General features: G+C 42.5%; 1 protein-coding gene across 20 annotated transcripts in view; it reads left to right on the top strand.

Annotated features, from left to right (window-relative positions):
- The window catches only part of NFIA (nuclear factor I A), a 350,471-nt gene that overhangs the window by 291,535 nt on the left and 33,743 nt on the right, over positions 1-25,193 (top strand). For 11 of the 20 annotated variants that reach the window (XM_032118438.1, XM_032118436.1, XM_032118441.1 and 8 more), the window contains 3 exons: positions 6,103-6,231; positions 18,238-18,416; positions 20,976-21,141. In XM_032118438.1, coding sequence (XP_031974329.1) covers positions 6,103-6,231; positions 18,238-18,416; positions 20,976-21,141 — 474 coding nt within the window. The remainder of the gene's footprint in view (positions 1-6,102; positions 6,232-18,237; positions 18,417-20,975; positions 21,142-25,193) is intronic. The other 9 variants (XM_032118444.1, XM_032118448.1, XM_032118450.1 and 6 more) reach the window with 3 other exon arrangements.

A 25,193-nucleotide genomic window follows, 5' to 3' on the forward strand; every position in this document is an offset into this window, starting at 1 on the left:
TAGTGTCTTGAAAAAGAGTTGTGACATTTCTTTTGGATGGCTTCTTAAGTATCTGGCAGTCACCTATGATACGATGTTGATGGGTATGGATAGATTAGCTCTGTTTTCCTGATGATCTGTCAGATGTCGAGTTCTGAGGAGACTGGATGTGTGTGTTGGTGATGCATATGCAGCAGTTTGATAAGTGGATAGAGGGGGAGCTTTCGTTTTTCTTCTGTAAAATCACTGTTTATTAAGCTGGATTTAGCCTTGTGAAGCGAGGTGCTCCGCTGGCAGGTAGTTAATCAGTGATCATGGTAACTCCGGCTGCAACCAGGGGAGCCAGTACCCATTCAGAACGTAGAAACTAAAGAGCACTTCATTAGGATGAGTGAATTTCCATCTGTGTTGTATTTTGTGTATACTGGAGCAATTAATACAGTAAACTGATGGATGGCAGTCAGTGTGATCGTATCTCGGCTGATGACAAAGTTTGCTCAGCACTAAATAGAACAGACTTACTATGACTGGCAGGAGCGTAGCCGTCAACATTTCAAGAAGCTTGAAATTAGGAATTCCCCAGGAGGAAAAAAAAAAAATAGCAGCTGATCAGCATTTCTGTTGATACTGATTTCAGTGGAATTGCTGGAATAATTCACACATGAGGATGAAAATTCCTTGAAAAAATGCTTCCCATATATCAGTTTTTTTCTTCAACCGCCGACTTGTTTTTCTGCATCATCTGTTGGTTCTGCATGTTGTCGAGTTCATGGTCCACCTGGTAATACCTGAGCTTCCGTGGTTCCTTTTCCTAGTGTGCCTTGGGAAGGAGGATCCAGACCATGTTTCATTCATAGCTTTTGTTATGAATTCTCCATCAAGAGTCTAGTGGCAGAGAGCTACTGGGAATATCGGGATAATTATCCAAAGGTCTTTGGAGATGAATATGAGCTGGTCTACCAATGTAGCTAACGAGAGATGGAGTTGTTGTATGAGATGTGTGCAGGTAGAATAATGTCAGTAATTAATCAAGTGAAATTGGATGGATATACAGGTGTAGACTTGCAGAGAAGGGGGATTGTTCTCCTCTTGCTGTGTCTCTGTTCACTCCATCGAAGTTAACCCTGATTTTTCAGTAAGGCACGTGGTAGGTACATGGAAAAGAGGTTCGCAGATATTTGTTTGTTCTGGGAAGGATTTGTGCATTCAATTCTCACGCATCATTTTCTGGTCCATTTAAATATATATCAGCCTCATACACGAACATTTGAAGACCTTTAGCTGTACTCAAGGAAGACTCTTATGTGGTGCGTTTCTAGTACTGGCAAACATAAGGAGGTAGAGGAATTAAACCCATCACAATGCTCCAGTGCCCCTTAGAAGATGAGGAACACGAAGTTTTCCTGTGCACTCACTGATTAAACTTGGGCTGGAGGTTTGCGAAGTGCAGAGTTTTGGAAAGTCTTTCAGCGGGACTTCAACATCCAATGGCTCCAGTAACCAGAGTCTCCCAAGGACGAGGATCCCATTTGCGCTTGCATTATGCATTGAGCAGAAGGGTGTGATGCATGATGTGGAATGAACAAAATAACTTGTGTGTTCAGGGAAATGCCAAATTAATGAAAATTCAGAAAGCTCTAATGTTGAAAAGGCACACAAATTCCTTGATAGAAATATAATGCTGCTAACAGTTTCAAGATTATTGTTGTCTGAATTTTCTGCTTATTGTGTACTGCAATTAAAATTCTTCTCAACTGAAAAACCAATGTCAAATTAATATTTCCATTTGGAAAAAAATACAAAAGTATACACCTCTTGTTCCATTTAGCACCATCATGGTCTTTGATCAGGTTCCCTCTGTCCAGTGAAAAAAGCAGATTTATGTTAATGGGAGCAGGCTCAGACCATATATGTTTGGCATACATACAGAACCACATGAACACAAGTACAGTACGTTAAAGTAACACACCCACTCAGGCTTCCATCTGCGTTTTATGCCACAAATCCCTTTATTTTCTTCTTTTATTTAGCAATTAACTTCTCCATTTATTCTGTAGTTAAAAGCTGCCATAAGATGAAAATAGACAAAGTCTGATTTTCCTCTCTCACACTCTAAATAACATTCAGAGGAGACTCAGACCTGGACTCTGAAAGCTGTGTTCCCTAAAAGTGCCAGGTGTGACTGTGATTTGGACAAGAGTCCTATCCACAGAATAGTAAGGAACACTTTTAACCCCCACCTGGGCTACCCAGCCGTTGTGTTCTGGCTGTTCTTGTTTATTCCTTGCTCGGAGCAGATGGATAGAAAGAGGCAGGGAACGGGGAGGATCCTTGGCTCCATTCCCTATTCACCGGCCAGCGCAGCTGAGACGGGCTGGGGGATATTGTAATTTGTTGCTGCCCTGCACCAGAGAGCAGAGAGAGGAGAGCAGGGACTCAGAGGTGTCCTTAGAGCTGGCACTGCCCCTTCCTTGGGGTCCTGTGAAGTGCTGAAATCTGGTCTTCAGTGCAGTGGTCCCCAGTAATCGCTGGCTCCCAGGACCAATGCTGAGGAAAGCCGTGCAAGGCAGCAGCATCCTCCCAGGATGCATCCCCAGCTCTGCCCGAGCTACCTTCAGCCTTAACTTTTTAATTTCCTGCATCCCTGAGCAGCACAGGAGGGACCCTGCGGACTGGGGGCCACTAAATGTGTTAAAACTCATTAGGTACGGAGCAGAAGACCCTTAAAACTAGCCAAGGGTCTCAAACGTGGGTGCCAAAAATTAAACACCTAATTCAATATTTAGCCGTCTACCTTTAGTTCCTTCCTCATAGTTAATATCCACTGTGCCACCTCAGAGGTGGCCTGATTTTCATAAGCACCAGGCACCTACAACTAACTCAAGTGCTGAGACTGCTCACCCAAGTGAGACTTGTAGAATTCAAAGTTTTTCTGGGTGATTAAACCAGAGTTCCCTTGCTCTCAGCTCCCGACCAGAGCTTCGATAGAATGACCAGCATTGTAACATATGGCTTAGCAAGGGGAGGAAAAAAAAGAGAGAAAGTGAGTATTAGAAATGGATGGACTAAAGAATACGCAGGATATATCAGGCACATTAACCAAACATATGGTGCTAAATGAGATATTTTTTTTAAATTGCAAAAAAATTGACATTCCTGGCAGTCTCAAGGATAATGTGACATGGCTGTGATAAATTTAGAAGAATGGGACATATTTTGGCTTGTTCTTGGAAACCTTTTTCTTGCATGCCGACTGTATTTCTTCTTTTATTAACCCATTCAAAGAATGTTTGAATTTTGCTGCTAGAGCACCATGCTAGCGCAACATAAAATGTGAATGATGCTAATTGCTTTGCACTGCCTAACTTTCTGTCATACCCTCCCCTCTTAAAGGACAAAACATGCTTTGGAAATGAGCTGGCAAGCTCATCTTCTTCTTTCTCTTGGTCAATATTAAGTGATGTAATTAAGCTCCTGTTTGCATATTCTTCTGAACTAGGAAGCAGCCATTTTTTTCTTGAGATCTGATGGATGTGATCACTCAAAATAAAATGTGTCATTACAAACCCCAAACAAAACAAAAACATGGTATAGTTGGACTGCTCCAAACCAATACATTTCAAAATACCCTGGAAAAAAAATAAATAAATGAACCAAACTTGTGATAATAATGGCAATCAGAACGATAACAAACAAATAGAGCAAAAGTAGCAACCAATTACCAGCGCTTCAGTTTGTTTTTCTGCTCAATTTCCCTGCATGGGGTTACATTAAAATCTCTATTTTCACATGAAAGCCGCTGCCTCGACCTTATAAAACCCATCCCCGTATGAACATGACACTGCTCAGCATTGCCACATTCAAGGTCATTCATCAGCTTCTTTGTAGCTCCTCAAGTTCCAGTGTTTGGACACAATCACACGAAACTGCTGCAGCTTTAAACCAAATTCCACTGCCTCTGCCCCTTCTCCCTGCTGTGGTTTAGAGATGAGTCCTGCAGGGGTTTTTTTAACACAGGGGTAGAAGAAAAGCTGTTTCATTTTTTTTAGAAGCTTTATTATCTTCGCCATAACCCTGAAGAGGGTTTGTAGCCAGGGCAAGCAGGGAGCTCCTGAGCCAGCTGAGCCATAGAGTTGAGATCTCACTCCTTCCCCGACCTCTGTCACCACCCCAGGGGCTCAGGTAACTCCTGTCCCACTTGGATCCCTGCTCATGGGCTGCGCAGCCGTGCTCTTGGAGCAGCTCCCATGCTGGCAAATTTTACCGTGGCCTTCCCTGTCCATAGAAGTCGCTTGGCCTGCCCATGATATTTTGCACTTAGGGCTGGGGTTGACACTCCTTTGGTGTCTCCATCCCCAGTTCTTCCATCACAGGGAAATCTGGGTCAACAGCACCGTTAATTCCTTTGAGTGTCCTTGTCCTGAATACGGACATTCCACGACTAAGTTACATCCCGTCGGAGCAGAAATTCAGCAGGCTGCACTGGAATATTGCACTGAAACACCTCAGTTCCATCTCCTTTCCACTCCTCCCCCCAAACTCAACCAGTCTCTGCTTTTGTTCCTACTCCAAAGTCCTTAAGACCACATTAAAAAAAAAAAAAAAAATCCCCAACCCAATATTTTTCTTGCACCATAGTCAGTTCTAAACTTTGATTTTTAAAAGGTTAAGTCTGTAACCTTTCCTGCTATGAGGAAAAAGCCACCACAACAGCAAACCCTGTAGCAAACAAGTTTCGAGGCAGAAAGCTGCGAGTACAACACTGGAACTCAAACCATTCCCTTACTTTATTTAACTTACAGCAGTATAAACTCCAAAGCCTCACTGAAACCATTAAGACACAGCAGTGCAGAGTATAAAGTACAAGAAGGCTCCTGCATATTGCAATCAACATCCCAGGGACTATAAAACTAGTCTTATTAAATATAAAGTTAATAATATAGCCCAGAGATAATCTTGTCCAGGCCTCTCTCTTTACTTTTTTAACAATTAAATACTATAAAATACAGAGTTGGAAATAAAATTAAATTACTTTGCTAGTGAAAGTTCAACTTGCACATTACCTGATATTTTGCTTTTCCACCTGAAATATCAACCTTTGTTTTGCTATATCCCTATGGATATGCAGGATGCCTGATGGGCTGTATATAGTGGAAATTTTGAGTTTTCAGGATACATTCTGATAATCAGAACACCCAGGTGCATCTAGAACTGCAAAAATATAGGCTAGTACAGACAAACATGCATACTTTTCATTTATATACTGTAAAATTCTTTCCTCCAAGCATCTACCATACACAGAAAAGACTCAGATTTTACAAGCCTGTTGCCATATATTCATTCCATTAATTTCTTTGATTCCACAGCCTTGATACGGCATCAACAGGAGGTATTCTCACCCCGTACACCAAACCAGTCAGATGAGCACCACACCATTTCTGCCTGTCCATGGCAGAGGTTGCACCCAGTGACAACTTAACTCTGATTTTCATTGGGAGCTTTTGATATAGTTCAAGGGCATTATAACAGCTCTGAAATAATTCCAGTGCGGCTTCTAATATCAAGGCAAAAATACCATTCACCCTTTAAAAAAAAAATTTGAAAGCGAAAGGGAACCACATAAACATGTAACTTTTAAATACCTTTGAAGTCAAGAGAGTGAGGGGAGGCAGAGTTTGAACTCAGAGAACTCCATTCTCTAGTTGTGCCTTGAGTCGTGCGGCACATTTAAAAGATCCATTTGCAATAATCTACTAAACCAAGGAGTGAAAGACAGAACTCATAAAAAAACCTGTAAAAATCCAAGTGCTCCAGCTATTACAGATTTCTAAAAATAAAGCAGAGTAGGTTTCAGTAGCAATAATAAGCTGCATCTTACCCATATTTCAGATTTATAAGAAAAATATGGCTGCCTTTTAGTACTCATGGCTCAGAGGAAACCATGGCTGCTTCTGCCTTGAAAAAAACCCCACAAATAAAAGTGAGCTCTCAGCTTGCTGTTGTGTTGCATTTCATTTGTCCTTTAAGTGTGTCTAGCTGCTCCTGCACCCCCTTTCACAATGCATAGGCTGTCGTTCCATGACCTAGCATTATTAAATTGCACTTATCAATCATTCTTGCCAGGAATGCCATCGCCAACTACATTAAAGAAGTCAGAGAAGTCTGGTTTCAGCAGTCCCTCGCCTTCGCAGACCTCCTCCCTTGGAACGGCTTTCACACAGCACCATCGACCTGTCATTACAGGACCCAGAGGTGAGGCCTTTCCCGAGAGCCCCCAGGCATTAAAGGGTAGCCACGGCACCCAGTGGCCGTGCCAGCGCCGCTCCACGGAAAGCCATCGCCACCTGTGACCGCCCAGCGAGGGGCTGTGCTCAGAACCTTCACAACCAGGAGGGTTTAGGTGTCTAGAGGCTGGTTCTGTTAGGCTGGGCTGCTTGGGAAAGCTCCTGATGGCCGCTCAAGGTGGAAACGCTGGATTCTGGGGCCTTGGGGTTTTGTTGGAAGAGGGTGGGGAAAGGGACAGGAGGTGTTGCAGGGAAGTGTCTTCTGCTTGTGACCATTCATCACGTTGACTCGGTCCAACTGCTCGAGATAGGGACCCATCCATCACTTCTGACCCACACCTGTCTTCCAGCCCTGTGGATTTCCTTCTGCACGTCATTTATTCTCGTGCTGTTGGTGTCAGTGTTACTTGTTAGGGGACTCTTGAAGTTGGTTCCTGCAATACTTTGGCTGGTTTTCTTCCCAGTACTCTTCTGACTGACTTTCCAAGTCAAAGAGATGTCCTCTGGGTCTAGATGTGCTTATGTATTTTTGTTAGAAAGATGCATTTGCATTTAGCCTAGAAAACTAAATGCAATACTGAGTTCACATTTGAAAAGGAACTCACTTGGGCATAGTAAGAGACACGAATGAATCCTCTTACAAACCTCTTTGGAAGATACAAAAATAGGAATGAATGGTTGTGACATGTTTCTTTCTGCTATGAAATTTTGCCTCATTTAGAGAAGATTATTAAGGAATTGGTCGAATGGTGGAGCATAAAAAGGCATATTAGCAATTCATCCTAGAAATTATTTGGAAATGTCTGTTTGGCATCAGTGTGGTTTTACTGAGGGCAGCATAAACCAGAAGGAGCCTCTTTGTCTGCACAGTCCAGGTGATGTGGTGAGAAATGGTGCAGTTGCACAAAGTTGAAGCAAGGTCAGACTTGCACTTCATGAGGTTTTGTGCTTTGTTAAATCTGCTTATTGTAGTTTGATTTGTTGTGGTTAATCCATAAAAATTATTCATTATCCTTAGACATACACCTACATCCTCAGAAGATATTTAGGCATCTAAGCTCTATAGAGATTTCCCTTGAAATTTGGATCCGAGCTGTCTGGCAAATATATCCTCTTTTAAAAGCCTTGATAATTGGTGATACAAGTATGAATAATATGAAGCTTCCATTAACATTCTATTCAGTGCACATCAGCTGACTCCCAATTCCTGTCTTTTAGAAGTTCAGCCTTTTAGATTTCAGTTGTTGATTGATTAGTTAATAGGCCTTTCTTTATTTAGCTGTGTTTTACCTCACACTAATTTTTTAAGATCATTGACTGCCTTTGTCTGCCCCTGTTTAGACCCTCTCTGCTTTGGATTCTTGTGTGGTTGAGAGAGGAAATGTCTCAGTGGTGAGGCCTTGTTTAAATCTCATCTACAGTCTGTTTTCACAAGACTTTTTCTGTGCACTGAGGGATTTCCATTGGCGATGTGAGAAGAACATTCAGTGGGAGCCAGAAAAGCAAATAGAATTATTACAGTCCCAAATTTGGATTGTTTGGAAGGAGATGTTCTTTACTAACTCCATAAAGAAGCAACAGAGCTTTTAATCATCATGGTTCCTAAAAAGTTAACCAAAACTGCTCTTCTGCAGCATCATTTAGAAGCATCTTCTGTTTTATGCTCATTCACAAAGTCTTGCAGATTTTCAGGAAAAAAATCCCTCTGCATCCATCCATGGTTTCTTTAAATGCCATCATCCTGAAAAAATCTTGTCCCAGACTTCATTCTTTGTTCTTTTGGGACATTCCTCCTCAGTATTCTTCTTCCACAGCACGCTGGCTGTGTTTATTTCCCTGCCACAACAATCATTCTGTTAGTAAAGGGTGATACACTGAGATGGATTATTTTCTGCAAATCCAGCTTTGTTCTTTATCCCATCGCCTCCGGCATACTTTAGGGACAGTAAGCAGAAGAGAGAAGCTTTTCAGGTATCAGAAGTGGCAACATAAAGAGTATAATGCTGTCGTATAAGAGGATATAATTGAGAGATTCACATCCACCAGTAGTTACTGGGAGTTGTGCCTCGGCAGAAGTGATGGTACAGCACACACAGGCTAAATTCCCTTTGGACACAGGTGCGTTATGTAAATGGTCAGTGGCAGGCCATTCTCAGGGGTCTTTGGCAAACAAAGAGCAGGATTTAATCTCCATTCTGCAGAGAGATTTCAGAGAAAGGGGAGTTGTGAATAAGTAGGTCACCATCAGAGTAAGCTCCTCAGCCAGAACAACGATCACAGGGAGGTTCCATCTCCTTCTCATGTTCGTATGTGCAAGTTTATCACTTGGATGTGTGTATGAGATGCATTTGTAAAGCATGATCAAAATAGACAGCAGAGAAGAAGCTGTAGACTATTCATGGCAGGTGTTGTCATTGACAACCAGTGATTTATAACTTCTCGGGAATATTCCCGAATCCTTCACACGCTTCCAAACATCCCTTAGAATACACTGCACGTCTGATGCTGGGGTATCCCAGGATACTGAATGCCCTTCCCTGTGATCCCCACAATGAATCATTTTGGAAACAAAACTTCCTTTGGAGGAGGAGGAAGATCCTTGAGAGGATGTCTTAGCTCTAAGGTGCTCCACCCGATGAAGCAGTTGGAAAACCTCTGCTCTCATGGAATTGTCTGGATGTGCTGTGCTGTGGAAGGCTGTACACTCGTTCCTATCTGCACTGGTGCTGCTGCCAGTGCCCGGCCCAGCTGGGCAGTAGCCAGGAGAGAGGATCCGAGCTGGCTGACCAGCAGACCAGATGTGCAGTGAGTGCTGGCGCAGGGATGCCAATGCTTCAGTGACTCCTCAGTACTTCCAACAGATGGTGGCAAGATCGAAGTTTCTTTGGTGATAAGCTAGCAAAGTGATTCATGGAGCCTCACTTGATGATGGCAGTTTTTTGGGCATGACTCTATGAATGCACCATATGTCTTCTCTGGACCAGCGTGGCTAGGATTCAGTGTCTGGCAGATGGTAAATTGATCACCTATAGGGTGGCTTTAGCATCACTATCAGTTTTAGAATTTATTTCAAAGCCTTGAGAATTCGAGCAGCCAGATCTCTCTCCTACTCAGCATACTTTTGTTACCTGCAAATGGGATTATCTGGTGGTCGGCGTAGCTCACCACAGCACTGCAGCATTGCAAAGGCACCATGGATTGTTGGCATCTCACAAAGCTTCCCAGACCACTTGAACTCTTCACCAGCTAGTGAAGGATTTAAATACTATGGGTGACAGCAGTATTTACATAAGTGGTTTTAGGCTTCCATGTATTGCTACTTACACTCTGGTGACTTTATAACTGGAGCTGGCTGAAACGTTAAATTGACCGCGATCTTGTAAAGCCAGGATGTACAGCAGCCTGTGCTGCAGAGCATTCAAGCATTCCCACGGAATATGACAGTGTGAATCCTGCAAGCCAAAAAAGCAAGGAAAAAAAGGCAAGGAAAGGAAAAAAAATAACAATGAGATGGTATGTTAGGAAGATAAATGAAGGAGAAACACAATTACAAGAAGCAAGAAACACAGCACGAAGGCAAGAACCCAAGGAAGTGGGTGTGTGAGAAGAAGGGATGAAAGTCAGCTAGTGGACTGGTTTCCATTATATTAATTTCCTCCATAATTACCATTGCCATTTAGACTTTTATCAGGACAAGGCCTGCCAGGGAAATGCTGCAGCACAGTACTCTCTGTTCACGCCAAAGCGGCAAAACCTCTCTGTCACATATCTGGAAAGATACCGTGTCCTTCTCTATCAAAATCCTCCAGTGGGTCACCAAAGTCCTGGTGCCTTGCTCGCTGTCCTGTCAGCCAGCTCCAAGTGAATCAAACTGATGGTTCCTGGTGTACATTGTAAAAAGACATCTTGTAATGTCCTTTTCTGTACGAGTCTCTGTGGCTTCCTGATGCTGCCAGGTGGCACAGTGGTGTAACCTTCTAATTCCCTTTGAATTTTGACAAAAACAAAGCGGCGCAACTTGACAGAGGCACCTCAGAGCAAGGGATGGGTGATGCCAGAGAGCCAAAAGGAGAGAGTCACACCACAAGGGCGAGGAAGATGAGGTGAGGCCATAAACATCACAACGCTGACCATCAGATGAGTTTACATGATCCAGTTTGCAATGTCAGGAGAGCTGACTGTGCAGGGGAAGATTTTGATTTCCTGCACTCGCTTTGGAGCAACCTGGTGCTGAAGGAAAAGCAGTTTCCCAACAGATGGCCTCAAGGTCAGGCTTTAGCCATGACACAATCCCCAAACTGCCACCGCCTGCCGTAGCCCAGGCAAGGAGGGCAGAGAGGGAGGCCTGCAAAGGGTTAAAGCTTCAGCTAAACAAAAGTCAGGAACCGTGTAATTAAAACTCTACCTTTGTTGTATTGTCAAGAGTTAGCCTGTGACATAGGAAATATTTAAAGGAGCAGGCTGTTCAGCTAATTTGTGTGTGAGTGAACTGCTTAGACAGTCCTATCCTAAATTAACTGTAAGACCACCCACCGAGCTCGCCTCATAAAGGGCCATGATTGCTCAGCTCCGTTTTGTATAACCGTTCAATAATTACTAGATAAATGCATAACTAAAAGCTCTATTACACTAATAATTTGTACTGAGATAGATGTGTGGGACACCATGCTGGGTTAATTTGTCATCCCTGCAGCAAACTTCTAAAGAGGGCTCTTTTGCAGAGGAGTTGTGTTAATATGTTGCTCCAGTGAGGACATGTTAGAGCAACAAGATGACTTGGTAGCTTAATCTCCTAAAGAGGCAAAACGCCTGGAGGGGAAGTGCCAGAAAGAAGAAAGGGGGGTGATTAACACAGTGGACCCAGATTTAAACTCATCCTGACAAAAGGAGCTGATCTAACTGAGCAAAAGAATGAAAAAAAAGAGGGGCAGTGTTAAAAATACTAATAGGATTTCATGCGTCCCTAAAAAATAATATAAAAATAAAGTGCTTCAGGAACAAAGTATTTTGCCCATGCTTTTCCTGATGCTGTGTTTGGTTCCTTTGCTCTCTTTGATGTATCAGTGGAGTTAAACTATATGCTTTAAACAGTGCAGTGAACTATAATATTTTTATCTCTGCTTTATGCTAAATTCTTCTAGCTTCAGACACACACAAAAAGCACATTATTGCTTTAAATATGGAACCCATGTTTAAGCATCGGAGCTCTGGATTTTCAACCTCCTCTATTGACAGAACCATAAATCATGTTAAAGTTAAGTGAATTACTGTAGCGTGGAACTATAGCTTTAACAATGTTTATGTAGTATCAGCTTACCATCTACAGAATGAAAGGGAGGAAAAACACTGATATTAGAAATGGGAATGTGGAGTCCTATTAACTTAACAGCAATATATCACTCCAAAGTCACAGATTCCATTACCATGCCCTTTTTAGTATCAAAGCAGAATTATATCATCACACACATAAAGGTTGTAGTTTTTAAGAGAATTTACATTTCTATTGTAAACTTATCAACTGCATTTCATTATAAGAAAGACATGATATATTCTCCTAGCAGTAGTTTTTATCTTGGGATGAGAATATATGAGAATGCATCATGTGTATTAAAAGTAATAATAATATGCAGAAGTTGACAGCATTTGATGTGATGCAGGAATTCTACAAATATGTTAAATTAGGGTCTTTTTGACCTCTAGCTGTAGTCTTGGAAGGAAGGAGTGCTTTCTATAGGTATGATTTTTATTTCTGTCCCGATGTAATCAATTCTGTAGTATTCTGGTCTCCCAAAGGCAGCAGAATTCTGACATGTTTTAAAACATTCAGCTCAAAATAGCTAACTTAACTGGCCCCCTGCCCATGCCAGAATCTGGAACCAGTGCTCAGTTCAGCTCCACAGGTTTTCAAAAGCAGCCCATAATACTCAGCAGCCCAGAGTACACCAATAAACCCCGAGCTCAAACACAGCCCTAAGCATATTTTCCTTTTGCTAGGAACTCCGTGGGCCTTGGCAAAATGTCCTCCTGCCTCCCACTTGCTAGTGCAAAATTTCTTACAGGAGGAGTGTTTCTGAACAAAGGGTCCAGGTGCCTTATACCACTCAGAGCAGCAGAAAAGGGCTGAGAGCCAGCCCTGATCTGGAGATACCGTGGCTCTGCTCTTTTCAGCAGTGCTTAGCTGCCCAGCTGCACTTGACTTCTGGAGCTGAGAGATGGATAGCCTGCAATTCAGCCCATCTTTTTGATGTTCATGGACAGGAACAGAATCCCCATCCATCCTATCTAGGGTGTTTCACTATCTCTTGCACTGCTCAGCTGTTTATATTGTATTTTGGATCTTTCATCTATGTTTGTCTACATAATGTGGGAGCTAGTATCAGCGATACCTGAATTTTACCCATGCTTAGAGGGTAAAGCCTATCTTTGTTCTCCAGCTCCACGATTTCCCAGCCTTGACACTGCAAATGGGAAAGTGAGATGGGATCAGTTTGCATTTAGCTCATCCTTGGACCTGACAAACATGTTACTAGACAACCCCTTTGCACCGTTATGGGACTTAACAAATGCCCAAGTTTTCCAGGGATGTGAATTCCCTTCCGAGGGCTGATCCTAGGACTGGTCAGCCCTACCCTCAGCAGCTCAGTATTTAAGTAGAGGCAGGTTCTTGCTAACCTGAGTAAGCAATTCCTCTACATTTATCACCCTAAAGTCTGTTCCTAATGGGCAGTAAGAAAAATAGGGACTTTCAGAAACCTTTGAAAGTGTTACGGGGAAGCAGCTCCCACTGAAATTCAAAAGCAGTTAATGAATTCTCTCAGGACCTCTACAAATCCCGGCCCAAGTTTCTTAATTATTTTTTCTTCTTGTTTGGGTAACTGCTTTCATCACCAAAATCTGTGGGCTTAAAGCTATTGTTTTAGGCTTCCATTCTTTACCTCTTGTATTGTATTATACACAGAAGTGTAAGTTCCTTTCAACAAATTTGGATTATTGCCAGATCTCCTTATTAAAAAGTCACTCTTCATATTTCCGATAAACACAGCTGTTTCATGGTATTTGAAAGCATTTCACATCAGCCAGCATGGTGGCTTAGCCAATTAGTCCTCTAATATGGTCAATTTTCAGAATAAGTACCTTTGGGGTACAAAGGGTAGGATCCATCTCGCATAATTTGAACTGGCATCACTGGGATGGCAGGAGAGAGCTTGCAGCACGCAGGGAGTTAAAGCAACTTAGAAGCCTGACGTGGAAGTAGCTAGCAGAACAAACTGTTCTCTAACATTTCCAGGGAAATGACTTTTCAAAAAACACTTTCTTAATTGTAATGAAGCCAATTATAATGGCCTCAAAAACAAGCAGATAAAAACCGATCCCGTTTCATTATGATTCTAATGTTACTATTTCTAGGAAGGCTGATCAATGTTTAATGAAGTATTAGTAAACTTAATTATCACTTTATAGAGGAGGTATCTGAGCATTGTGCCCTGATCCAGCTGATGGACCAGCCCTTGTGCCTGGGAAGGAACAGTGGTTGTGATTCCCAACACTTCTCCCTGGAACAGGCAAGGAGTCCAGGGTGATAACACCTTTTCCTGAGCAACACCAAATGACCCTTTCAAAGACTTCAAACAACTTCAGGAAGAAAGAAATTTCATCCAGTCATGTGGACTTGAAGGGGTTGGCAGGGCATTTTTTTGGAAGAGGAGATGGAAGGTGGATGGATCAATATGTGCCCCCATATGTTGGGCTGTGCTGGTGGAAAACCTGTCTGAGCTCTGTAGGTGTCCCTTCACCATGTCAGCAAGCACTCCCTGGGAGCAAGGAACCCAGGGCTCTTTATTAGGAACTGCTCCTTTGTTCCAGGACCCTAAATATCTGCAGAGAACCATAACCTGTTTCAAATTAACTGATTCTTTATTATCTGATCGCTCGCTCGGACAGAATTCACAATTTTGGCTCTTCTTCAGAGCCTTGGCCATGTGCAGTGCTCACCTAATCAATGGGTGCAGCTTATCTTATTGGTGACTTACTTTGTTATTGGCTACTCCAAATCAAGAAGGGAAAAGGCAAGACAGACCTGCATAATCAGAAGTTTGAATTCAGCATTCTGAAAAATCCTCTGGCTTCTGTGCTGCACAGCACCACGAGCTCATAAAACACTGAGGAATCCAGTGTAGCACGCAACAGCTGTACTGCATAATTACTTGGCCCTATAGCAGTAGTTTTAAAATACTGGTATATCTGTTGCAGGCCACCATACATTATCATCTCATTTTCAATAAAAAGTCTGGGATGTTTCAGACGAGCTTCAATGGAATTAGAATCATGTGTACTTTGAAATATTTATGCTTGCCTTGAGATGGAAGGATAACTCCTGCCTCCAACCCCCGCACAAAATAACAGATTTCATAATGCCAGAGAGTCCAACTCCTCCATACCTACAGCAGGTAGAAATGAAGTTCTGCTCTTGAGTACACATCTTTTCATAGGTTGTAGAAGTCATATTTTATGTCATTTACTGAGGTCAATAATAAAATATAAATGTCACAGGCTGAAAGACGCCAGGAGAAATATGGTTTGGCAGGATGGAGCTGCTTAGGGATACATAAATAATAAGTCAATAAGTAAATAAATAATAGACAAAGACCTATTTTATCTTCCATTTGAAGATCTCAAAGAATTTACAATCACTGATTGAGGCTTGTAATATCCCATCAGAAGTAATAAGAGCCTCTTCTCTTACACAGGGTAATTTCCATCACTGTAGGTGTGGGTTTAGGAATTAAAGACTTTATCATTTTTATTAAGTCTGAAAATCATGACTGAAAGGGCCCTTGGCCTTTTTAGAGGCAAACAGGGAAAATAACAACCTGCTTCATTACCTCTTGTGCTTTAACTGATTAAAAGTGCTTGTGAGGGCCCCTATATTTGGAAACACGGTTGTGTTCTGCGCTCAGAACTTGTTGGAGTGGCCAGTTTTGCACTCACCAGAGTTGCTGACCACAACACAGCTATCAGAGTAATGGTCTGTGTCTGGGCCAGCAGATTTTAGACTTTAACATTTAATTCCCTCTCTCTAGTATCAGGCAGGCACATTTGTAATGTTGATCAGTTTAATAGTAGTGGGTTTTTCCTCTTATCAAAGAGCCCTTTCTTTTGGCGCTTGAGAAATCTGCTATTTCCTAGTCAGAGACTGCAAAAACAAACCTTTGGAGATCCTTATTGCACTCGTTACTTCTTATGCTGAGAAGAAAATGACCCCTTCACGTCAGTGTATGGCACAGGCCGAGGAATGATGCCAATCTGGTCTTGTTTCCCTCCCCCAGTCCTTCCCTGATCAGCAGGAAGCCCTTGGAGATGGGCTGAGGAGTTGGCCAAGACTCCTAAGAGGAGCCACTTTCTCCTTACAGCACTTTGCCTTGCTGAATTATTGTTGAACATTTCTGCATTCGTTTTCCTTCTCTCTCTCTCTCTCTTTGGGAAGATCCCTGACACACACTCTCCACTTTGTTTTCTACCCTGACATGCTGAGGAGGTCAAGGCAGCAGAGAAAGGCTCACTCCTTACATGCCAGTGAATATTTCTTTCGTCTTCCACGGAGCAAATCAAATTATTAAATGAAGAGCTATACTTTGGAAAAGCTAAACACAGTGTTGTCTCAGGACAAGTTTTGAACTCCCACATGTTCCCTGGATACAATTCTTTATTCCTTCTTGTTTGAAATGCATTTCAAACTCCTTTTCACCCAGCAGAAGAATAGAAATGAGTTGGTTCCCAGATGCATACGAAGGACGGTGCAATTGCATAACAATTTCAGATAGTAGTAAAAGAGCTGATACTAAAAGGAAATTTTAAAAAAAAATTTTAGAAATTCCAATTTATTTCTTACTTTATTAGATGTTTGTCACATAAATGTCCATTTCTCACTTTTATCTTCATCCCTCATATTCCATCTGGCACACAAGGAAAGGGGGAACTACAAAAGGAGATATGAAGAAAGGAAGAAGACAGAAATACTGTAGGCTAATAAAATTTTGTAGTCATCAAAATGCTGGCTGGGATCTACCTGACTGAAGGTGTGTGTGTAGAATGGAGGTGTCAACCTCAGAGCAGCACCAGTCAAAGGCAGGGGATTATTTTGGGGTGAGGTGGCTCCTTGGCCACTGTTTAGTCCTCTGTCCATTCTAGTAATTGGCTCCATGGTGATCCCCCACAGTTACTGAAGGGAATCTCCATTATCTCTACCTTGGATGTTTCTACTTCTGTTGGGAATATTTTCAACACTATTCATGTGAGCAGAATTGGGGGGTTAACATGGGTATAGGGGAGCTTTTCAAGGCAAGGGCAGGGGTTTCACATCCATCCCATACCAGCACCCCTGGCACGAGTGCAGCTCTTTTTGGTGGTGGTATTGGAGCAGTAATTCCTATCCTGTGGTGGAAAAGGACGTGTACAGAAGAGCTGCCTAGCCAACCCTCAGTGAATGCTTACAGGAAAATGCAGTAGTTTCCTTGCTACTCTCTCTGAGCTCACATTTTACCCATATCTTCAAGCTTTTGAGTTTGCTAATGGTTTAATAATGCTTAAGAAAAAAATTATTAATAAAGTGTCATATTATTAAACTGGCAATGAACAAGAGTAAGAAGCAGATTTTAGCTTTTATTTAACTGAAGGTTTTTCATAACATTCATCATGAAATGAATGTTTGCTCATTTGTGTTTGATTTTAGTTAACTTTCCTGCATCTCTCCAATTTTTCCAAAAGTGCCAAAGGCTTTTTTTTTTCCCCCCCTCTTGTGTATTTAAATTACTTCAAAGCCAACACCTGAGTTTCTGTGGGATATTTCCTCCTTTCTATAGCCTTTATCTGACTGGTCATATGCAGTGTACAAGCACAATCTTTGCACATGGACACCCCTGAAAGATTCCTAGGGTAACATGCCAAGGGAGCAACACCAACTGTTTGGTGAGAAATAAACAATGATTTACAGATGAGCTTGTGTGCAACCAGATTAATTGGTCATTCTGAAGGAAGAGTGAATCCTCATTTCAGAGGGGAGAATTCATGGCACTGTAAGTGACAGCAGGTGCTACCTCGTGGTGACAGCTAACAGTGGAAAGCTCTGTTGGGTGACAAGAGTCCAACCCAATATATTTTGAAGGCCGAGGAACTGGGCAAAGGTGTCACATATGTAGGAGAGCAAAAGGCTCTGCAGCTGCACTTGTAGTTCTGCTGAAATCAGCTGAGGGTAAAATCGGTCATTGCCAGTGGGCTTGTGTACATCACACCTCTGCACCTTCTCTGGAGTACATTTTCCAGCTGGCTTGTTGGCCCATAAATTCACCAAATTAAACTTCATCCCTGAGCGTGAGCTGGGGGCTTGCTGAAGATTTGAGCCCAGTGTTATTCAGGAGAAGTGTAAATGTAATTTTCCAAACGATCTCGCCACTTTGTGCATGTTCATTAAATGAAAACACGTTACTTAAAATAAATGTTCCTGAAGTGAGATGGAAGAAAAAATCCCCAACAACAAGAAGCGTTAGACCGTTTTTAAATTATCGACCGTTTATACTACAATGTAAAATGGATTCGTGTGTGCAAATCCAAGTCACATGAAATGTCAATTAAATCAACCCTAATCTCCTAAATACATTTTTTTATTGCCTGATTGATGAGGGCTGCTCTTAAGGTCATGAATAGTTTTCACTCTCACAAAGGACTGCTGATTCCTTTATACGTGTCCACTAAAAACACAGAAAATCCTTCAAAATGTCTGGCTCTGTTTGCTTCCAGGATCTAGATGAAGTGAGTGTAGGACACAATGTGGTCTAATATATTACTTGATGTATAAACAATACTGTACATTTCAAACCAAACCAAAAAAAAAAAAGATACTTAAAACTACAATAGATTTAAACTGTTTTATTTTCCAGAGGCAAAACTCTATATAACGTCTTTGTTTTCTTTCCTATAGCAAGTCCACATGCAACACCATCGACTCTTCATTTTCCAACATCACCCATTATTCAACAGCCTGGGCCATACTTCTCACACCCAGCAATCCGCTATCATCCTCAGGAGACTCTGAAAGAGTTTGTCCAACTTGTCTGCCCCGACGCTGGTCAGCAGGCTGGACAGGTGGGGTTCCTAAATGTAAGGAAGCCGTTTTTCTTTCTTCAGAAGTGTTTGTCCTATGTAAAAATTAACCACGGGGTTATTGACGGGGTTATTTTAACAGCATGTCGCCTGCAGGAGCACACCTGGGATAGCTGCTGGAAGGGAGGAAAACAGAAAAATAATAATGCTGTGCTGCAAAAGTATTTTAAAAAACAACAAGAGACCTCCCCAAAAAACCGCTCAACCACATTGTGGTGAAAGTAGCTTAAACTGTCAGAGAAGCTGGTGCTTCAGTGACCTGCTGGGTCCCCCCACAAACGACTTTGCTGCATGTGTTGTAACCCTTGTGGAACCAGGGTTAACAAAATACAAAGGCAGAATAATTTTTATTAATTATTTTTGAAGTTCAGGGGAGAGTGGGGGGGGGGGAGGAGCAGGAAAAGGGAGGGTGAGAAACAGATGTTTCAGATCAGCTAAGTTCATTAAAAAAAAAAAATACTGCCTTATAGCACTTTAGATCAAGTTGACCAGTACTTGAACTCAAGATGTTAAAAGTACAGTTTATTACGGTTTGTTATTTCTGTAAGCAGTTATCTTTTCCCCTTATCTCTATGAAAAATTAAGCAGAGTTCCAAAGCTTCAAATAACCATTTTCTTTTTTTTTTTAATCAAATAAAGTGAATCATCTTGCTATTATTGAAATAGCATTCTGGACGAATACAGAAATTATAAATTTTATGTAAATCAAATCTAAAATAATGCTCTGAATATTTCATGAAATGTAATGCATGTAACTTTTTCCAGCCAATGAAGTAATAACTCACAAAATTGCTGCTTCTCTCCTGACATACATAGGGCTGAAAGTGTTAATGAGAATTAGTTTAATTATTAGAATCCAATTTATTACACTTATTTAATAAGCTGTATTGTTCCCAGTGTTTTCCTTTCCCCAGCAGAAAAACTGACTCTACTTATTCCAGCCAGTCCTGGCTTTGAATAATGTCTGCAATATGTTAGCAGATACATTTATGTCTAGACAACAAATCAATACAGTGCTTTTCTTTTTCCTTGAGTATTCATTTGCTTAATTTATCCCAAACCATTCAGCATTATGAACTGTTAGCACACTCACAATGAACAGGCAGCGGGGGTCTTCTTGGCAGGAAAGGGACCTAATTGGGAGACAAGATAGTGTTTGAGAGATGTCACTAATATATTAGTTTATTAAAGGTGCTGGATGTTGGAAAAACAAATATCCCTGAAGGATTGCTTCTTGCTGCAAACTCTAGTAACTGCAGTCTTTGAAGTCTGTGGGAGTGCTGTAAAGTTAAATGCAGATGAACTTGAGTCTTATTTATCCCCTGAACCATTTTTGCTCTAGCACAAGTGTGATTTGCACCTCCACGACTTTAAGGCCCTTTGTCAGTGCCAAAGCAGGTGAAATGAAAATAAAGTCCCAAGTGTTTTGCCAGGATGAGTATTTTGTCCCCAGCAATTCAGGCTAATGGAAACCCTAACAGGAATTAAAATATTATTTTCTTTAGCAGTACTTAGAATATGGATCTGTGTTTAAAGCTGAGCTTTTATCATCAATGGAAAAGGCAATGTTCAGTGCCAGAAGAACTGCAGTGAGATCAATTTGTAGAGTGCTGTCGAAAATGATCTCATCATTTTTGTCACTAAAAGGAACACCTGATTCACAGCCTGCCCTACTTTCTCTTTATAATGGAATTTGGCATCTAGCTGTATGGTTTTCAAGTGTCCAGGCTGGGTTACATTTAAAATGCAAACTTAATAAGCTGGAGGGAGGGTTGGCATGTTTTTCTAAGCCTGATTCCTGTTATTGTGATACTTGAAAACACTTTTACTTATGGACACATTTTTCTGGTGATTAATTGAAAGACCACACTCATATAGCTGATCCCCTTCAGCCTGTGACTGACCACATCCCAGACTGAAGGGAGGGTGGTTTTTTCTCTCAGTGTGTAAAAATGAAGCTGTTCTAAGTTCACTCATTTCTCCAGATGATCCTAATGGCAGCTAAACCAAGAGCTACACTATTGCTAACTCAAAAGGGATGTGGGAGAGCAGTTATTTTAGTATACACTCATTCATTTTCCTGTAATAAGATATCAGCATGATTTTTAAGACCACCAAAAACGCTTGTTTTTTCTCTTAATGAGCAGTATCTTTAAGAAATTTACACTCAAGTCCTAGGCACTGATATCCTGAGGGTATAACAGAGGCACGAAACTGGAGGCTTTTAGGGGTCAAAAACACTGCTTCACCTCTCACTGAGCATGGCTTAGTGCTGCCGGAAATGTAAAGAGGAGTAGGATTTAATCCAGGACAGTTCAGACAAGCTGCTCATAGGACAAGTGTTTAAAAGCCAGAATTTCCGTAGTTTCACGAGGTTCACAGAGTTTGAGACAGTTTCTTGAAGTCCATGGAGAATTTGAGCCAGCAAATTTCTTTGCCACCCCTCAAGTAATTGTAAATGTATTGCACATCGTTTTCAACTAGATTGTTGTTACTGGAGGTTCCTAATAGCTGATTTTTAGTATAATTTTTGTCTGTTTGCTTGTTTTTCGGCAGCCCAATGGTAGCAGCCAAGGCAAGGTGCACAATCCATTCCTTCCTACCCCAATGTTGCCACCACCACCTCCGCCACCAATGGCTAGGCCTGTGCCTCTGCCAGTGCCAGACACAAAACCTCCAACCACATCAACAGAAGGAGGGGCCACCTCTCCCACTTCTCCAAGTAAGTATAGACGCAGCGGGATCCAAGGGCTACCGGCACCGCCGGCACTCGGCTGTGCAGGGATGAGGACTGGACTCATCTTGGAAAGCGGGAGAGCTCTCTGCTCTCCATGATGGACAAAATTCTGAGCTGCTCCTGTGTTAGCAGGGAAAGCCTTAGCTTAAGGTTGCAGTTTTATTTTTGACTTGGTTGCTATTTCACATAGCCACATGTGTGGGAAATCGAGGCCGGTGGCTCAGCTGTGACACAGAGCTTGGACCTTTGGGATCTTGTTTGCTGCCAGGAGGACTCAGGAGGACATCCCATCCCTGGAAGTGTTCAAGGCCAGGCTGGATGGGGCTCTGAGCAACCTGATCTAGTGGAAGGTGTCCCTGCCCATGGCAGAGGGGCTGGGACTGGGTGATCTTCAAGGTCCCTTGCAACCCAGACCATTCCATGGTTCTGTGATAAGCTGGTATCTCAAGTCAGGCTTTAGAGGATAGACCCCACATGGAAGTCAGGCAACCTCCTTGAAAACACAGCTGCTCATCACACTGGGCTAAACTCACAACCCTTTCCAGGTTACTTCAATTATCGTTCTTTTGGGAATAAATCTGCCTAGATTAACCCAGACATCTTTCCCTTACGCCTTGGATTTTAGGCAAGAAGTTTTGGTATGTCTTAGGGCCAGGGAGAGAGCTCTAATCCTCTCCCACCACCCACGCGGCTCCCATATGCATTTTGTGTAGCCACAAGTCAAATATATGAATTCCTGGATACACAACTATGGGGATACCACTTTGGAGTCACTCTTCTGGGAAACAAATGCAATTCAGCTGTGTCCGATGCTTTAAAAAAAGTCTGGACGTACAGGGAGTTAATTGTGAAATGATTTAATGAAGCTATGCTCAAACTGACATTTAAAAACAAAAGGGAAGCTTTCAGTGCTTTAATGGCAACTGTAGGGGACTTGTTCCACAGTGAAGGGAGTCCAAATAACATCCACAAACAAAAATCAATCTAATCGAAAGAGCAAATCCCTTTGTGTGCTTTTCAAGCTTATTATTTAAATGCTATATGCAACCACTGCTTGATGTGCAAAGAGGTACTCACTCTTCAGACCAAGTGAAGCCTAGGTTTTTAAAGCTTTATATACTGTTCAGGAGACTTGCACAGGTTCCAGGGGGCATTTTTAAAATCTGGTAGTTCCTCAGAGGTTTTCATTGCCTTCTGCTACACGATAGTGCATCAACTGCAAACTCAGCAAGATGCTCTGGCTCGCTTGGAAATTGAAATGGGTTTTAGTATGAGACAGTCTGGTAAGATTGTGAACGCGATGTTCTCGAATCAGGACTTCACGAATTGATCAGCAGATTTTTGTTGAGTGAAGAAGTTGATTCATTCCGTCCCCTCCGCTCCTCTTTCTGACCTTAGACCAACACTGGTGCTATCAGAACTTTTTGAGGGGACTTTCAAGTCCTATCAATAAGATTCAGCGGTGGGATCTAAAAGGTTAATGTTTAGTCATAGTTATCACTGAACACAGTCAGCAATGCCTTACTATTTCCTTGTCTTCAGAACCAGGAAAAACAAAACTAGGTCAGTGTGTACTTGTCATTACGGTTGTGACTCAGTTTACTGGCAGTGGTCTGGTGTCAAAAAGAAAAAGATTCCCAACAACATTTAGCAGTAATCTTAATTTTTATGATACTGTGATTGTGTAAACAAGCTCAGAGTGTGTCTGGCCGTATTCTCAGCTGGCAGAAAAATGGGCATTTCTCCTCTGAAGGGAGCAGGACATCCATCGGTGTCAGCTTGGGGCTGGTCACTGGGCTCTGTGTTCAGCAGACAGCTGCCACGTTAATTGGGAATGGAGGTTTTCTCAAGAGCAGCCAGTTAATGGTATTTAAACAAAAGATTAGGAAAATAATTACTGTTTGTTAATTAGCCACGCTGATGTCTAAACATATAGTTCTGTACGTACTCAGGCACGCATCTTCCTTTTGGTGAGGGGTTTGAATAACAGTGACTCGAGTTGTAAAGAAGCATATAATTTAATTTAGGGACAAATTTTACAGAAAAGTAGATTATAGGAAATATTTTCTAAGAAAAACTATGACATATAAACCAAAGCCAGTGGAAGTATTGGCTACATAAAGGGCAAAGCAAACTGAAGTTTCAGGCGTCGCGGCCAGGGTTTGCCAGGAGGACCCACTGGGCTCCATTCAGTGTGTCAATCAGGACCAGCCCTCCATTTCCCTCCGTGTTTATTTTTTCCTTAACTAAATATTAGCCTTCAAATAGCGAGTGCAGATTCACCAGAGTTCCATAAAAGCCGCACAAAAAGGTGTTTTCCATGGTTACGAGCTGCTGGAGCGCACCGGTTCTGGGAGTGTCGCCGGGCTATGGCTGACTGCCCTGCAGAGCTTGAGGATATTGGAAAGTCACTTATGCAACAAAGGCAAGAGCGATGCTAAATTTTGGCCAGACTGTCTCCTTAGCCATGTGGAAGAGAATGAACACCCCCCCCCCCAAGGAAATGGTGTGAAAGGGATTGGCATTTGCTGCGTTCTCCTTCCCTTTTTTGGTCTAGGAGAAAGCCCTCAGCAGAAACAAAATGCAGTCACGGCCCAACCAAAAATTGGAATATGGCCCTCCTGAGGGGTGCAGGAGCCAGGAGCAGCTGTTCAATACAGCATGGCCTCCTGGGAACGAGAGCTAAAAATCACAACAAGGTGGTTAATGATTCTCAGAGCAATAGTGAAACTCTCCAGCTGTGACATTAACCAAAACATGAACATTAGTGCTGTCCAAGGAAGGAAGAGCCCCTGGAGATGCACACTGGGGATTTGCTGCTACTGGGTGGCCAGGCATGCTCTGGGAGCTGACAATTTCAGCTGCGAATCCTATCCCTTTGGAAAGCCAGCATTTTCCTCAGTCAGATGACACAATGGAAATGGGATTCACAAGGTTTGGGGAGGTCCATTTTTCCTCCACAGAAAGCTTTTTCAATAGAACACATCTTTGATATCAGAAGCAGTCCCAACATTATCTTATCTCAGATCTCTTCTTGATTTTCTTTGGTTGGTAACCCATTACAAGCATAACACAATATTTTCTTGAACTTGGCAGTTTTGGGGTTTAATATCTCACTGCCCAAAGCAAACACCACCTCCACTACGTTCTAGTTGGCTTTATCACTATCATAATTGAATCATTCCAGAGCAGAGTCTAAGATACTGCCATCATGTACACCCTGACTTTTAAACAGCTTTTTTAAACAAAGTGTTATTTTCTGAGATTCACAACTCTTAACAACTTTAACGAACTCATTACTGGTTAATGTCCCTTTCAACAAAGGAGCTTTCTTGTTAAATGGCCTTTGTGTCAGGATGAGAAGAATGATCTTGTGGCTGTAGTACAGGATTCATAAAGCCAAGTGTCAGCTCCTGCCCTTGGGTTACAACAACCCCATGGAACTCTCCAGGCTTGGGACAGAGGGGCTGGAAAGATGGAAAAGGACTTGAGGATGCTGGTCAGCAGCAGCTGAACATGAGCCCAGGTATGCCCAGGTGGCCAAGAAGGCCATTGTCACCTGGCCTAGATCAGCACTGGTGTGGCCTCAGGACCAGGACTGTGACTGTCCCCTGTGCTGGGCACTGCTGAGGCCACACCTCGAATCCAGCAGAAAAACATTGAAGTGCTCTGGAGCGTGTCCAGGGAAGGGAATGGAGCTGGGAAGGGTCTGGAGCACCAAGGAGCAGCTGAGGGAGCTGGAAAGGGGCTCAGCCTGGAGCAAAGGAGGCTCAGGGGGGACCTTGTGGCTCTGCACAACTCCCTGACAGGAGGGGGCAGCCGGGGGGGTCAGGCTCTGCTGGCAGGGAACAGGGACAGGAGGAGAGGGAACGGCCTCAAGTCACACCAGGGGAGGTTTAGGTTGGATATTGGTAAAAATTTCTTCACAGAAATAGTGGTCAAGCACTGGAGCAGGGGCAGTGGTGGAGTCCCCATCCCTGGAGGGATTTAAAAGCCATGTGGATGTGACACCCGGGGACATGGGTTAGTAGTGGCCT

The sequence above is a fragment of the Corvus moneduloides genome, chromosome 9, assembly GCF_009650955.1.
Source record: "Corvus moneduloides isolate bCorMon1 chromosome 9, bCorMon1.pri, whole genome shotgun sequence".
In the NCBI taxonomy this organism is placed as follows: Eukaryota; Metazoa; Chordata; class Aves; order Passeriformes; family Corvidae; genus Corvus; species Corvus moneduloides.